The sequence below is a fragment of the Colletotrichum truncatum genome, assembly GCF_014235925.2.
Source record: "Colletotrichum truncatum strain CMES1059 chromosome Unknown Contig_0006, whole genome shotgun sequence".
NCBI classification, from domain to species: Eukaryota; Fungi; Ascomycota; class Sordariomycetes; order Glomerellales; family Glomerellaceae; genus Colletotrichum; species Colletotrichum truncatum.
This window is the reverse complement of record NW_027222403.1, coordinates 2,820,684-2,836,167: the sequence shown is the minus strand read 5'-3', so window position 1 is coordinate 2,836,167 and position 15,484 is coordinate 2,820,684. Positions and strand designations below refer to the sequence as shown.

At 50.4% G+C, this 15,484-nt stretch overlaps 6 protein-coding genes across 6 annotated transcripts; 2 read left to right on the top strand and 4 right to left on the bottom strand.

Annotated features, from left to right (window-relative positions):
- Nucleotides 1–1,925: 1,925 nt before the first annotated feature.
- Nucleotides 1,926–4,063, top strand: CTRU02_210048 (Na(+)/H(+) antiporter C3A11.09-like protein 1; the record flags this gene model as incomplete). The annotated part of the gene is made up of 6 exons (XM_036720866.1): nucleotides 1,926–1,974; nucleotides 2,033–2,101; nucleotides 2,215–2,321; nucleotides 2,408–2,995; nucleotides 3,037–3,093; nucleotides 3,143–4,063. 6 exons carry the CDS (start codon nucleotides 1,926–1,928, stop codon nucleotides 4,061–4,063), a joined length of 1,791 nt encoding a protein of 596 aa, XP_036587706.1.
- Nucleotides 4,064–5,523: 1,460 nt separating this feature from the next.
- CTRU02_210047 (uncharacterized protein) lies at nucleotides 5,524–6,751 on the bottom strand (the record flags this gene model as incomplete). Its single annotated transcript, XM_036720865.1, has 3 exons — nucleotides 5,524–6,265; nucleotides 6,346–6,589; nucleotides 6,706–6,751. 3 exons carry the CDS (start codon nucleotides 6,749–6,751, stop codon nucleotides 5,524–5,526), a joined length of 1,032 nt encoding a protein of 343 aa, XP_036587705.1.
- Nucleotides 6,752–8,902: 2,151 nt separating this feature from the next.
- On the bottom strand, nucleotides 8,903–10,252 carry CTRU02_210046 (exo-rhamnogalacturonase b; the record flags this gene model as incomplete). Its single annotated transcript, XM_036720864.1, has 1 exon — nucleotides 8,903–10,252. One exon carries the CDS (start codon nucleotides 10,250–10,252, stop codon nucleotides 8,903–8,905), a length of 1,350 nt encoding a protein of 449 aa, XP_036587704.1.
- A 607-nt stretch (nucleotides 10,253–10,859) lies between these two features.
- CTRU02_210045 (uncharacterized protein) lies at nucleotides 10,860–11,348 on the top strand (the record flags this gene model as incomplete). The annotated part of the gene is made up of 1 exon (XM_036720863.1): nucleotides 10,860–11,348. One exon carries the CDS (start codon nucleotides 10,860–10,862, stop codon nucleotides 11,346–11,348), a length of 489 nt encoding a protein of 162 aa, XP_036587703.1.
- A 448-nt stretch (nucleotides 11,349–11,796) lies between these two features.
- Nucleotides 11,797–13,319, bottom strand: CTRU02_210044 (cellulase family protein; the record flags this gene model as incomplete). Its single annotated transcript, XM_036720862.1, has 3 exons — nucleotides 11,797–12,008; nucleotides 12,068–12,656; nucleotides 12,711–13,319. 3 exons carry the CDS (start codon nucleotides 13,317–13,319, stop codon nucleotides 11,797–11,799), a joined length of 1,410 nt encoding a protein of 469 aa, XP_036587702.1.
- A 567-nt stretch (nucleotides 13,320–13,886) lies between these two features.
- CTRU02_210043 (zinc carboxypeptidase) lies at nucleotides 13,887–15,366 on the bottom strand (the record flags this gene model as incomplete). Its single annotated transcript, XM_070205383.1, has 4 exons — nucleotides 13,887–14,479; nucleotides 14,531–14,896; nucleotides 14,977–15,032; nucleotides 15,092–15,366. The coding sequence occupies 4 exons, from the start codon at nucleotides 15,364–15,366 to the stop codon at nucleotides 13,887–13,889; spliced, it is 1,290 nt and encodes a 429-aa protein (XP_070061031.1).
- Between the last annotated feature and the right edge of the window lie 118 nt (nucleotides 15,367–15,484).

Below are 15,484 nucleotides of genomic sequence, written 5' to 3'. Positions count from 1 at the left end.
AGCCTCACCCAAGAAGCGCCCAGCGCCAGGTGGCCCCAACGTCAGCTAACAACCCCTGCCAGCCAAGCGGTCCCAAGAGCAAAGGGGACCTATTAGGATATCGAACCAAGAACATCCTCTCTTGGCCTCGCTCAACGGTGGTCGTCAGAAAGGCTGCCTATGTCCGGCTTGCGCACTGCTCCACCTGGCGGAAAACCACAACAACGTAACAACAACAGGTTCCTCCGCTTGGCGCCGAGGCAGCGGTGACACCGCCGCGAATTACGGGCCCCTCCGCCGAGAGTCTTAAGGGGGGGCATACGCCTACTTTGACGACATTTTATCCAATAAGGGTTCCGCTGCCCGCCACCCGCCCTGTCCGCCCAGTCAGCTTGTTAAGACACTAAGGCTCTTGTCCATCAATTCGCCATGCTGGGCACCTGGGCATTCCACTGTAAATTTCTGGGCGAAGTTTTGCCCGTATTTCCTCTTAGACACAAAGTTGTTTGCCCTGTTTACTTGTACGAAGCCAGTTTCCAGTACTTGGTGTGCCCCCCCGCGAGTCGGAGGACGCTCGCCCCCATGGTTCCCAACTTCACCCATTTCCACTCCGCCGCCGCTAGACTCGGGTCTTGGCACTTTCGGCGAACAACAACTTCACGAGGTATTACCAAGACGATGACTGATACTGGTCCACCAGCTTCTTCAGCAAAATACCTTTCTCTTAGGACTGCGGAGATGGCCCACGGCCAAGTTACTTGGCCGTCTATAAATCTCTCATGCACCTTGACGGAAAAGTCTGTTCGGTTCTCCTCATGCTCCGCTGTCTCACAGGTGTATCTCGCCTGAACGCGTGTCACAGATCTTCCTGGGGGAGATGATAGCTGTCAGCTTCAACTGAGGCTGCTTTGTCGTGTATACCTCGGTCAAGCTCATCCGGCTATGACATGTTCCCATCTCCAGCTCGTTACTTGTTTCAAATCATCCAAGGATGAAGTGTCCATACATGGTAGCTTGAGGGGCGAGGAGGACGCGTCGGTGACACTATGGATATCTATCCTGAAGACCTCAACGAGGGTGCAAGATATTAGAATCACTGCGTGTAAGACATTTCGCAGCCAAGTGGCCGAGATCGACGAGAAAATTCAAACGACTGTACTTGTTAACGAAGACATCCCAAGGCGACGTTGCATCTTGGATGAGCCAAACACTGCCGCCCTTGGCCCCCTTTTTGCTTTTTCTCGTTCGCGCATTTCCCGGTGGGAGGAGATGACAGTCTCTGTTTCCTCTCCCCAGCTTCCCGTCCTTCCCCGAAGATTCCATTCGTGGCCTCCTCCCCCGAGAACAACACTCCTCTATCAGGATCTACAGGGCGTAACTTGGCCGTGAATCAGAAGCGTTTGGATCCATTATCCCATTTCCAAAAAGGACACTGGCCACTACCGATCTGCGGCCAAGACGCTCCTATTTGGTCCGTGGCCAAGTATGTCCCTGGTAAACATACCACTGTTAAATAGACCGACGCTCGGCGCTGAGAGGAATCGCTTGCCCTTCCTGACGCTCACCAGACCATTATCCATCAGCAGTGCTGGGGTACCGGGTGACCGTCATACCACAAGGAGCATAGAGGACGTCTTTGGCCTTCGTCATTTCAAGTTTCCGCTTTCTTACTTCATTTTTTGCGCGATTTTCTCCCCCTTCTCTAGACGTCGTTTTAATATTTCTTTATCTTCTCTCAAAGACCTGGTTTACATCTCTTATTCTCTTTCTTCCCCTGACATATTTCATGCATTCATCGTATGAGTGGTAACTAAAGAGATCATCCCCCATACCTCCAAAGCCCTTGCCGGCCAAGGCAGCCTCCCTCGTCATCCATACACCATAGCCTCTGGGCAAACAGAGATTCTGAAATTAGAGGAGGTGAAGCCACACAAAAGAAAGCCAAGATGCCTACCCTCAACCCCAGCGAACTGAATGTTGTGCTTGCTATCTTTGGTGGGTACCCCAAGTCTGGGCCGCCTGACATTGACTAATTGGCGCCTTTCATTTGTAGGAGGGTTCATCATCCTCTACGGAATTCTCTCAGTGAAGATTAAGAATGTGTGGTACTTGGGCGAGGCCTGTGAGTTTCCCCTGACGATCTTGCATTGACGTCCAACACTTGCATTGCACGATGCAACTCTGGGGATTGACAAGTCATATGGACTGACATTCCTTTCTTTTTCTTCTTTGTAGTACCGGCTGTCGTTTTAGGCATATGCCTTGGTCCAATAGCGGCGAAGTTCCTCGATAGTGAGAGATGGGGGTCGGCCGTTGATGGTCAAACCAACGACATCACTCTCGTGCGTATAGCCTCGCCGAACCTTCTCACAATGTGAGAAAAGATGGGATCGTTGGCTAGTATACTGACAGGGCTCTTACTTGATAGGGCGTCATGAGAGTGATGATCGGTATCCAATTGGTCATGGCCGGCTACCAGCTCCCGGCGAAGTACCAGAAGACTAAATGGAAGGACATGCTCGTCCTCATGATCCCCGTAATGACGCTGATGTGGTTGGCTACTTCGGCCTGCATTCTCGCCACCATTCCAAAGGTTTCGCTTTTGGGAGCCATGGTCATTGGGTCCTGCGTTACTTCTACCGATCCAGTTTTGTCTCAAGCAGTTGCAAAGGGGCCGTTTTCCGACAAATATGTGCGCCGTTCGCTCCGTGAAATCATTTCCTCCGAGGCCGGCGCAAATGATGGGTTCGGATTCCCGTTTCTCATGCTTGCGACATACCTCATGCGACATGCCGATGGAAAGGAAGCCCTTCATGCCGGTGACTCTACCTTGCATGCTGTCACGCGGGCTCTGTTGCCTCGAGCTGGAGATGTGGCCCGCCAGGGTGGAGGCGTCGGTATTGCTCTTCAAAACTGGTTCCTTGAGACCTGGCTGTACTTTGTTATTATGAGTATTGCGTATGGTGTCGTTGTGGGAACCCTCATCAGATTCGCCCTCAAGTTTTCCGTCAGAAAGTAAGGAGGAGAGTCCGCTGCATTTTGCACCAGAGCTAACAGAATTCCAGAAAGTGGATTGATTCCGAGAGCTACGTTCTTGTACCAACTGCCATTGGTGTAAGTTTCCACATTCCAATTACGAATCTAAACCTGACAAGACTCGCAGCTCTTCCTGATGGGAACTTCTGGAGCCATTGGTACCGACGATCTTCTCTCATGTTTCGTTGCTGGCAGTGCCCTCAACTGGGACGGGGAATATCTTGCCGAAGCGCAAAAGCGCCATGATGAAGTCAATGCCAGTATCGACGTTCTCCTTAACTTTGGAGGTTTCATCTACCTCGGCACTATCATACCTTGGAGCGAGTTCAACTCCGATATTACCGGCATCACCCCCGGCCGACTGTTCGGCCTTGGCGCACTCGTACTCGTCTTCCGCCGCATCCCTGCCGTGTTGCTCACCTACAAGCTCATGCCCAACACCATCAAAAACTGGAAAGAGGCTTTATTCATGGGATACTTTGGTCCTATCGGTGTTGGAGCAGCGTTTTACATCGAGCACGCTCGTCATGTATTCCCGAAAGCCGAAGAAGCCGCTGCCGTAGGTGACAATGAGACGGCCGACATGCTTCGAGCGATGGGACCGGTTGTTTACTGGCTCGCACTCTTTTCCATCTTTGTGCACGGTCTTTCGATTCCGATTTTAAGCGCCATCTACAAGTTCATGGGTGTTCAGCCCATCCAGGAGGATGCAGTCCAGCTTAGACGCCGCTCCCTCCGCGTTCCACCTCCCTCGAACGCAGTTGAAGGTGATAGAGACACCTTCATCGCATTCAACCGATTCTCGCGCCCTAACATGTCCAACGAATCACTCACAAACTTGGGTGATGATGACTCGACAGTTGTTGATGAAAAGGTTCGGTTCCCCGACCTTGAGACAGGGCTTGCCGAAGCCAAGAAAAGGGCACAGCTCAACCCTCGACGGAGCTTCAATGTGCCACGCCTTGCGCCGCCCCGGAGCCTCAGTCGGCCACGGACAAGTGCAAGCCAGGTTCAATGGGACCAACAACCGCACGTTTCGCGAATTTGATATGTGAGGCTGTACAAATGAGCAGACAGCAGGGGATATATGGCGAGGACAGGAACCTAGGAAGGATTTTCATATCTGATACCCTGCTGCCACTTGGTCGCGACAGCGATGAAGTTTTATGTGTGATGAGTTTCGGCGAGAGAATTGATTTGGAAACATAGCAAGCGATGTACTACACAGACAGTCGTTACCCTTGGTTGGCCCCAGTCGCTCGTTTAGAATCTCCAAGAAGAGGAGCCCGATTCTGTGAGCCTGGATTGCCGCAATTAGGGTAGGAAGATAGAAAGAATACTTTATGTCATACCTCAAATATCTCAAGAGTACCATTACTAGGTACCTTCTTCTGAATCATTCATCAATGATCCCCTGGGTTAATTTTTAGGGGCTCCTATTTTGTTAGTGATATGACGACACACGCTAGCTGTCCGATAGTGTTTGTGATATAGCGAGCCATTTGCTTCAGAAAGTGGTCGACATGGCGGTATTGTCAGTTCACTAGTGAAGTTAAAAGCTTTATCTTTAGATATAGGGCAGATTTTCAGATCAAGAACTTAGTTCGTTGACATACGAGCCCACCTCAGTCCCACGTCGATGATGCGACGTTCATGGAATCTACAAACCAATCAGTAATAGTAAACATGGAACTTTACGTTCAACCTCAGCAACTAAAACCAAGAAAGACCCAGCAAACTGTTGGTTGTAAAGTAGGTGCTGGAGCAGGCCAAAGAAAGGTGGTATAAGTACTTTACTTCCGTAACTTACGTCCCATCGGCATAAAGCATGTAATTCCTCGCAGTTATTGCGTAGTTCGGGCTGTTTTCTTGTGAGTAGTGAAAGCTTGCTATTGAAAAGTGAATAGTAACTCGTTCGTGCTAAAACGGTTGCAAAAGCATGGCAGACTTGTATTACTTTCACTTATATCCAACAGAAAACTATAGTGGGATCGCACTCAAAGACGATATTGCTGGAGTAGTACTTTTAACCTTTGTCACAGATGAGGCTGGGCTGAATAAGCATGTGAGACTTCAAACGATAACTCACGTCATCTTACAGCGACTGTTAGTTAGCAAAAAGCACAAGTTATCACTTCGAGGACAGTTGTTCCAAGTATTGAAAAACATATGATGCAGTCCTCGAGGGACAGTTACACTTTGGGTGTCTCGTTATAGGGCACTTTACGTCATTTATCTGCTCTCATTGGCAACCTGTGACAAAAATCCAATTTCAAGCTGACCAAGTCCCCGTTATGCAAAGCAGCAAGATAGTTTTGGATTATCACCATAAGGTAATCAAATGTACAAAAATGCCACGTCGGTAATCCGACCTTAGTCCAGAGGCGAGTCCATCGGCGTGAATCATCAAATTGCAAGGTAGAATGAGTATCTTATTACTTATTATAGAGCACGTTTACGTATATCAAACATCAAACTCATCAACCTGGGATCCCTCCCAAAAGTGGTTTACCATACCTTGGGCATAGTTGGAATCTGCTCGTCGCTAGGAGTTTTGAGCCCAAGCCCCTCCAAAAGACGTTCCTGCAGGGGCAACAGATACAGGATAGCATGGTTGTACCTCCATCCAATAACTGGGACGATGGCGCCAACCATGGCGTCAAGGATGAAATGGTTCGCCGTGGCAACAATGGTGATGAACATGGCCAGGGGCCACAATGGGGCGATGAGCCTCAGCGGGCGGTGAGGCGAGAATCGGCAGATGCACCACGCGAGGAACAGCGCGGTACCGCAGTGAAGGCTCGGCATCGCGGCGATAGTCAGCTGGAACTTGTTGTGCGTCCAAGCGTTACCACCTCCCTGTGCGCTGTGGAGGATGTCGATGAAGCCATATTCGGCCGGCAGCATGCGAGGCGGCATGCAGCGCCAAGAAGTCACGATAAAGAAGGCGATGACATTATCCATGGCAATCGTTCGTCGGATTCGTTGGAATGTGCTCGGCGGGAGGAAGGTGTAGGTGTAGATGATGAAGCATACGCCGAGGCTGATGTGTGAGTAGTAGATTCTGGCCAGGATCGGCATCAGCCAGGGCATGTTGTTGAGGACATATTGCTGAAGTTGAAGTTCAACATCGAAACCGAAGAAATGCTCAAAGTGCAGGATGCTGATGGCATGTTCGCGAGCGCGGTTAAAGACTGCTTCGTTGCCGGCTATCATGCGCGCCGACAATGCGCGAAGGAGTTGATAGACCCTGTTGACAAAATGTAACGTTAGAACACAGTAACACATCAACTGCAATAATACAACCAAGTCGGGAGCACTTCGGCTTACCAGTAGGTCAAGTTCCAATAGACAATTTCTGTAAGGAACGGAAATGTCCGGAAAAACCGTACAAGTAGTTTGCTGTTGACGCGGGACACCTCCGCCCCATCCACACGCATCCCCGGCTTGAGTAGCGGAGAGGTGGGGCACGAGGACGAATCCTCCGACCCACGTTCACACGCGTCTACGTCATCGTCATATTCAGGTTTGCGGCGGTTGATGAGGGAGCCGATGGTGAACGCGAAAACAATGACTGGAGAAGAGACACTGGTTAGAGCTGGACCTGATGATCATAGATCTTCAACAGAAGATGAAGGCCTTTGCTGGAGAACAAATAATCGGAGACTTATCAGTCTTGGTGGAACTTACAAGCCGGCTCGACCACGTTTTTCAGGGCAGCGATCGACGACGCCATTGCAAGTAGCAGTCTAGCTCAGTAAAAGCAAAAGATATAGGAATAGAACTTTGACAAGAGAATCCAAGTGCCCAGGGTATCATCAAAATCCGTCTAAACACGGAGAAAAGGAAGGCTTAATCTCTTGGGAAAAAAGAGACACAAGGAATGATAGAAGAGTAAGAATTTGAAACTGCCAACTCCTCCCAGAAGCTCCAACACAAGCAAGAAAAAGGAGAGGGATGACGAGGGTAATAAGAAATCTCGAGACTGCTGCCTCCCGGGCGGAACAAACCCACCTGGGGGACAGGTGCCCCAGTCTCCAGTTGAAAAGGTCCCAGCATGAGAATCAGCGATAGGGCCAAGCATTGTGAGATCGGCGTTCAGACGTTGGGTATTTTTTTTTTTTTTTCCCTTCTCACCCAGCCTTGGACCACACACGTGCGGTGCAACCACACTGGGCCGTGTGATAGGAGGTGGCCAAGGGGGCTGTAGCAAAGAAGGAGGGGCGGCGGGACTGGAGACTCGACTGACATCTCAGACTCCCATTGGGTCCGTCCAACTTTGTTGTAGTAAGAGGGCACGCGACACGGGCAAACCAAGGCTTTCAACCGGGCATAGTTTGATGCGTGTGACGGATTCAGTAGCACAGTAATATTTCGATCCCGCTCCCCTCCCTGCTCCGCCCCTGGATCCACGTTGAGCCACTGTAATCAGCATGAACTGACGGTGGGAGGATACTGTGGGAGAGCCGAAATGGGATGTGGGAGCCAGGTACTACGTACTATGTACGGGATGAAAAATAATAATTTTGCAGTGGAACCACCCGTCCCAGTTCCATTTCGGGTGCCCCCCTCTCACCCACTTGTAGATTGGACGCAGACTGAATCACTGGTTGTGGTTTTCTCGGCAGCCGGAAGAACCGGAACTATTGACAGGGTTTTGCTCAAGTGCCAAGCCGCGCCCGACAAAAAAAATACAGGAGTTTATCAAATTAGAGTATCAAAAACAACAGAGCACTGTCCATGATCCACTTGCTGGTGCTCTCCAAATGGGATGGTGGCTCCATTGAGAAACTAACGCGTTAGTGAAATGCTTGACGTTTGTGCTACGTACGTTATGGGGGGTGTGTTTGAGACACAGAAACTCTTGACTTTTTTTCTTCATGAACGTTATCGATGTCAGATTCATGCTTTTTAGGCTATTTTAAAAGATGGTATATGCGAGGAATGCAAATGCTACCATTTCCTGTAGACATCATCCGAACATACAACATCAGGCTGAAAAAAAAGGGCCCGAGCACCAAAGAATAGACACACTCATCAGTGGCCAAGCTCCCCGTTTAGGGAAGAGATTGTCCAAGTTAGCAATGCTTTAACAATGCTTAAAAGGTAAACAGTTGTCTTCGCATTGTGCCAGGTTAAGGGGTGAGCAAGGCTTCCCAGAGAATAAGCCGCAGGATCGGCAGCTAAGATCAGAGCTCCTACGACGCCACCCTTGGCGTTAAAGGTGCCAACACATCAGTGCAAATGATTTGGGCAGGGAAGGCACAAAGCTAATGAATGTGCTTGGAACTCCGAATATGCCATTATACTGAGTATAGGGGGGGGAGGATTTGCTTATGTGAGAATGTCATCACTTTGGGCAGACATCAAATAGTGTCGTCAATGGGCGGTCGGAGTGTCAGGTGGAACCCGATATCCCGATGCGAGAGTTCATTGCTTACTAGTGTTGTCATGCTAAATCGATCTGGTCATCACAGGCATGATTCGCGAACGGAAGAAGCCGTGTTTTTTTTCTCGATAAGGCTCGGATATTTTTACACAAGTTGCCGAACTCCATTGGATCCTCGGGGAGATAAAATGTCGGAGCACGGAGTGTTAACTGTCCGGCGTCGGCCGAGGTTGGGTGCCAGGCTAACGGTAGTTGAACTACAAGCCACCGGCGGGTGCGGAGCTCACGACATTTTCAAGCATTTATACCCTTGAGGAGGGGCTTGGCGCCAGGATAGCGTTCACTTAGAGCAAAACAGGCCATTGTCAATACGCGGCAAAATGTCAATACTGCGGGTACCTGAACGACAAGCATTCTGTCGACATGGCTGCCGAGCCATTCTAGGCCCTCCGGATGGCCCGGAACAGGTCTTCAGAAAATGCTAGAACAGACATGCTATCAGAGTTCTTCGACATTCTCTTCAATCTCTGTGCAGTCGAATCCTTCATCGCCGTCGACGTTCTTGCAAAGCCATTTGTCTAGGACGCCATCTTGGGAGACCGGCGTGACGCTAAAATTCTCGACTGTCAAATTGCTGCATCCACCAGCCGCACCGCTGCAGCGGAAGAAGCCCGAGCTTCGTACGTCGTCGTTGATGGTTCCGCTAAAGTCCTTCCAGACAACATCCGATATCTTGAAGGTTGATGAGTCGCACGACTCGCCCGCATGGCCGGAAAAGGACTCGCACTGCGTGATGAACAACGGTTCTCCACGTACACGATCAAGTTTGATGTCGTCCAGGACTATGTTACGAGCATAGCCAACGCCGCCGCCGCCACCGTTCGGTGGGTATCCGATCTGAACACCGGTCCAGGTCTTGAAGTAACAGCCGCGAAGAGTATCGTGCAGCGTTACGTTTCTTGCTAAAAAGTTCTCGATATACTCAAACTGACCCAAGAACTGGCCGATGGAGCCCATGGCGATGCCGGTGCTGCCAAAGAACTCGCTATCGTATATGAAAATGTTGCTGGAATTCGCTTTGACTGCGATGGCATCATCACCATTCACAACGACCCAACGACGAAACACGATGTTGTCCGAATACATGGTGTCTGCGCCATCGGTGTTGAGAGAATTATTGTCGGTAGCCGAAGTACTGTTGACGTAAATATCTTCAAACAGCAGGTTCTCCGAGTACATGATGTTCATTGTCCACATCTGGCTCTGAACGAAGCGCAGGCCCTTGACGACCGAGTTCGAGAAGCCGCGAAAGTTGATGTTCATCGGACGATGAGGCATGTTGGAGCCGCCCTTATTCAGGTCGTACCATGCCTGTCCGTTGCCGTCAAGCGTACCGACGCCGTGGCCTTCCCAGACGACTCGATCCCCCCCAAAATGCCATACGGTGCTCTGGTTTTGGAAGCCCACGGGCATCGACACCGAGAGCCAATACGTGGTGTCGTTGCTCCAGAGGAGCCTGCCACGCTGGTCGATAACCACATCCTCAAGGTCGGTGGTGACCATGGGTGAGTTGATATGGTAGACCGGCCCGGGCAGGACTATTATGCTCTTAGTTCGGCATCTCGTATTGAGTGCTTCTGATATCGTCGACGCGTCATCTCCACCGTCAGCGCGCGGGTCAAGAATGCAGAGGCTCCGACCCTCCCTGTTTGCTCTCTCGGTCCAATCATCAGTGCTTGGGACCTTGACACCAGTCTCCGTCAGCTTACGAGCAGAGGAGACGAGCGGGACTTTAAGCCCCAAAACGAGGCTATTAACCAATAAGGCTAAGAATGCCAAGTGACGCATGATTGATAGGACTGGGCTGGGGCTGAAATGCAAGCGGTTTCCCTACTTGCATGAAAACGTTTCAATGTCGCGAGGTAAGATTGGTGGCCCAGGAAGCTTGATATGCTTTCTTTGAAGTTGTTATTTCCTCGATTTTGTGAATGTTTGAATCGATGAACGAACGAGTTTAAATCAACCGGAAGATGATGTTTCTGTGAAACTACACACTACGTCAGACAGAGAGAATCAGGGGGTTTCTAGCTGCCATCGGCAAATAATATCCGCTGTTTCTAGCGGGGTGTAGCATTAGGGTAGCAGTTTAACACAAGTTCCCCGCATCCCGTCCGTTGGAGATGTCACTACACATGGACACAAGAACATTGAATGAATACAACATATCACGTAAGCACTAACAACCATACGTGCTGCATCAACACCAAATCAGAACACTTCGACAAGATACCTCCAGAATGGGTTAACAATTGAATATCTGGTTTCTAGAGCGATTCAAATGGAAAGCTATATAAGAAGGTTAATTCCCTGCACATTGTGATCTTATGTCCACTCCATTATCATCAAAGTTTACATCTGATTTGCTTTACGAAACCACCGTAAACAATCAGAAACCATGGCTTCAGAAAATCTCACAGAGGTCTACCAGACCATTGAAAAAACTCTCCACGAGTTCATCCAAGGCTATGAGAATGCCGCAAAGCACAACGACGCATCCCACGTCTCCGCGAAATTAGCCCCCGACTGCAAACGCAGAATCCTACCTTCATCCTTTTTCAGAAATCTCGGCGTCCCGACCGACTTTGTCTTGGACAACAAGTCATACGAGGCCAAGTTTGGCGAAGATTTATCTGTTCAAGGCGTGACTAAGACGGAGGTCTCGCACATCACCATCGACGCTTGGTCGAAGAAGGCCGCTGCGACATCTGCCCACACCGTCACGTACATTGACGGGGAGACGTACCTGATGGAGATTGCTTGGTACCTGACTTTCAGTGAAGATGGGACTCAGGTTAAGGAGATAATTGAGTTTATCGACAGCGGAGACTTGCCCAAGTTTCATGCGAAATGCGCCAGTCTCAAAGAGCAGAGGAAAGAGGCTTGAATTATGGTGGTATAGAAGGGTATGTTCTGAGATTAGCGAGGAGGAAATTGAAATTTTGTTGTTCTGAACTGTTTTCCAAACCCAGCCTGACGTGAGTGAGCTAGCGAGCCCATGCATGGATAACATCAAGTTAGCATGGAGGCAGCTTCGACGAGACCTAAGAACAGGAATTTGCGTTAGCGGGCACGTGGCGGAGAAGAGTAACCTGTACAGCTTAAACTGCTGAAGCATATCTTGAGATTCGGAGCAAGCAGGAGAAGAGCCAAGAAACCCTTTTAAAACGTGTTAAATGCTAAATTAGGTGTTGTTGGTGGCCTATACTACTACTTGCAAATATCTCGATTGGTATGTTTGATGAGAAAAAAAAAAAAACCGCTCCAAGTTACACCTACTTCCCATTGTATCGCAAACCCGCAGTTCCATCAAATCTCCCAGACCTTATATCTAGTTACAGGGAGACCGCAAGTACAGTCACAAGCATGCTGACAAATGTAGCCGCAGCCACGCTACATGAGAACCTAACAGATGCAGCGCTGCTAACGTCCTTCGCAGCAGCGGGAATACTCATATTGAAAGCCGCATAGGTCTGTTTCATGTCTTTCTGAAGTTGCTTAATAGACTCCTTTCCGCGGTAGGAGCTCCAAGTATGGTCGAGTAAAGCTAATGAAAAAAGTCAGCCATTAAAAACCCCAAGCCTAAAATGATGGTTGGCAACGTACCCCAAGGTTCATCTCTATCCGCGGTGCCTTCGCGAATGTAATAGCTTCCACCGATAACCCAGACCATCCAGTTTATGCGCTGTTCGATCATGAACTGCATCAGACAAGTGCGAAAGTTATGTTTGAACACGCCGCTGTCGTCGGTCTGGTCATGCCCCCATTCTCCCATCACCAATGGTGCCCTGTTCGTTCCGGGCCCGGAGATCGAAACAGCATTTGAACCGAGCTCGTTGAGTACCCCCACGTAAGACGTGCAGTTGTCCCCGACGAGGCCTGTTTGGTCGTACTGGTGTTGCTCAAAGATGAACTTGTTCCTGAACGGCTGCTCCGCGATGGAAAAGTTGAAGTTGGGCTCAGAGAGGTGCTTGCCGTTCACAGGGGCGGATATGTCGACATCGAGAAGTCGGCCACCGAAGAAGATGAGTATGTCTGGGTTGGCGTTGTGAACGGCGTTGGCGCCCTGGAGCATGCGCGTCTTCCACGTTTCCCAGGTCATCGGTTCGAGAGTGGGAGATGGAGGTGCGATCGTGGCGTCGCGAATCTCGTTCCGGAGGCCCATGCTGGAGAATGATTTCCAGTTTGCTTTGCCCTATCCATTACGTCAGTAAACCTGAATAGGGGTGCACATACAGATGCGACTCACATGCTCTGCCATGAACGATAGACTTCGAACCCAGTTGGAGGTATTAAAATGAATATCGCCAAACCAACTGTTACCGTCTTCAGGCTTACAACACCATCCTGCTTTGGAGACGTGGTTGTCGAGATGAAGGAAGATGTTTTGGCGCGCGAGCTCGTCAGCAACGGCATTCCATACTTCAAGACGCTTCGTGCTCTCGTTGAAACCAGGGTTATTCTTCATGATCTGGTTCATTACCGTCGTACCGTTCTCGGGACCCAGTGCATTCTGCAAAGTCGTCTTCAAAGTGACGTCACCGCCTCCTTCGACAATGTCGTCCACCATCTGGGTTGCAAAAGTCAGACGAACAGAATTGAAGCCGATCTCGGCGATTTTGGTGACGATGTTAGGAATAGACTGATATTGCAGGCCCTCCGGAAGCATGGTCTGCTCGTGTCCAGCCCAGTTCACGCCGACGAAAGCAAAAGTCTGATTCTTCGCATCGAGGATCCATCTATCGTTAACGGAGAGTGGTAGAGGTTGAATATCGCGTTGCGGTACTGAGTCGCAGGCAGAAGTGAAAGGCAGTATCAGCGCACTTAGCAGCGCCGAAAGACTTGAAAATCGACGCATGGTGAGTTGCTAAAGTTCACTTCATGGATCACGTAAAAAGTCGTAAAAAGGGTGTTCTTCAGGCTGACGGGGGGATTTGGCGGGTTGACGTTTTGAAATATGTCAAAGCCAAGGTGGGGAGGATCGAGGGTCCTTGTTGATTGAAACGGAACTAAGCTCAAGGTCGGCGATCAGTAGCTGCAGGCTCGGGCCTCGTCTATCCCTAGACCCAAAGAACTTATATGAAAATACCAGCTGCACGTGCTGCCGAAAGCGTCATCTGATATGTTGACTTGGCCTGTCACCGAGGACGTATCAGGGTGCGACTGGTATTGTGTTGAGGGCTGCGCGTGACATACGCCAGCAAAACTGGATGTAAAATTCTTGTGGTTGTGTGGATGCGATACATTTCATTAGAACCAAGCCATTGGCAAACACTAAGTTTTGATGGTCTACCTCTTTGTCTTGTTATATACCAGAGGAGTAACTACATTGGGAGGTGAAATAATTACATAAAGGATGCCGTGGTCCATCTCGTGGTGAATTCCATCTAGGAAAATTTATAGCCTTGGTCTCTACTATAAATTTCTACTTCATGTTCTGGAGCAGATAGCGGACGCCGGCATACGTCTCCTGGCCAGTGGGAACAATCTGGCTCGCAGGCAAGACGAATCCGTAGTTGCCCGTGTCGCGAAGTTCCTGGGTGAAGGTGTAGTCCGCCTTGACAACGTCGGCTACGTAGTCAACGCTGCTGCCAGTCGCCTTGTAAATGGTGGTACAAATGGGGCCGTATTTGTAAGAAGTACCATGAACTGCCTTGATGGCGGCGACGGCTCCCCTGGCCAGAGACTGCAGTTCAGTGTTCTTGGCGGAAACGGCAGAGCAGGAGTAGCCGTAGGGGGTCATGAAGAGTTGAGAGTACGCGTGGAAGTCGATGAAGAGCTTCAAACCTTGCGCAGCTTTGGTCTTCGCCAACCAGGCAGAGAGAGCGGCAGTCTCTGGGGCATCACCAGCGGAGGCACCCTTGAAGTCGTCAGCGCAAGGGTCGGTCGAAGCACCTCCAGTGGCAGACCACTGGTAGGGCCAGTTGCGGTTGATGTCGTGACCGAGGCAGCTGCTGCCAGAGGTGGTCTGGCGGTTCTTGCGCCACAGGCGGTTGGTGGTTTGCGTGTAGATGAAGCCTCGAGAGATGTTAGCTTTGGCAGCGAACATGAATGGGTTGCGTTACATACCATCAGGGTTGACAACAGGGAAAATGTAGAAATCGTATTTATCAACGAACCCCTTGACCTCGGCGGAGGTGGCGTATTGACTCAAGAGGTTCCAGGCAATGTACTCGTTGGTCATGGTGCTGATCCACTCACGCGCGTGGACGGTGCCGTGGAATACAACAGCAGGCTTGGTGCCCTTGGTGGTACCATGAATATGGAGGCCCGTAATGGTGTTGCCCTGGAGCGACTTGCCCGAGGTCACAACCGCAGCGTTGTTGGGGTAGGACGCCACCATATCCTTAATCCACTGAACATGGTCGGCGTAGGCATGGTAAGAGTTAAACCATGTGGCGTTGGCGGAGCCGACTGCAGCAATCGAGTCAGATCAAAAACTAGCTTCAAAGTGACCGTTGACATTTACGAGCTTAACCATGACTTATGGTTAACTCAACAAAAGCTTTACGTACCGGCATAGAGTTGGAAGCTTGACTCGTCGGCAATTGAAGCACCCAAGTCCTCGTGCCTTGGAACCAATTAGCTTATTGAAAAAAACAGTCGGAGGCAAAGCGATTGGGGGTTTACATTGTGGTCACGTTGAGGCCCACAACCTCGGCCTTGAAGGCGTCGACCTCGGAGGGCGGGACGACGATGTCGGCCAGAGCGCCGGCCCGTGGAGCACCCTTCCAGGTGCTCAATTGCAGCTTGGATACAATGTTGTTGACCCGGTCGACCTCATCTCCGACAGACACGCGGAAGACCTTGGTGCCATCGTAGCTCACGGGCTTAGCGCTCCCCGCCGCAACGGAGGCGGCGGAGACAGCGGACACGATGGCGGAAACGGCAGCAAGGGACTTCATCCTGGCGTGGATATTAGGTACCTTACAGGATGGATGCGACAATTGGCGACCGCGCGTGATGTCGTCGAGTGCACGGAAACGGACATCATCAAAGCTGAGAGCTGCGCCCTTATATGAA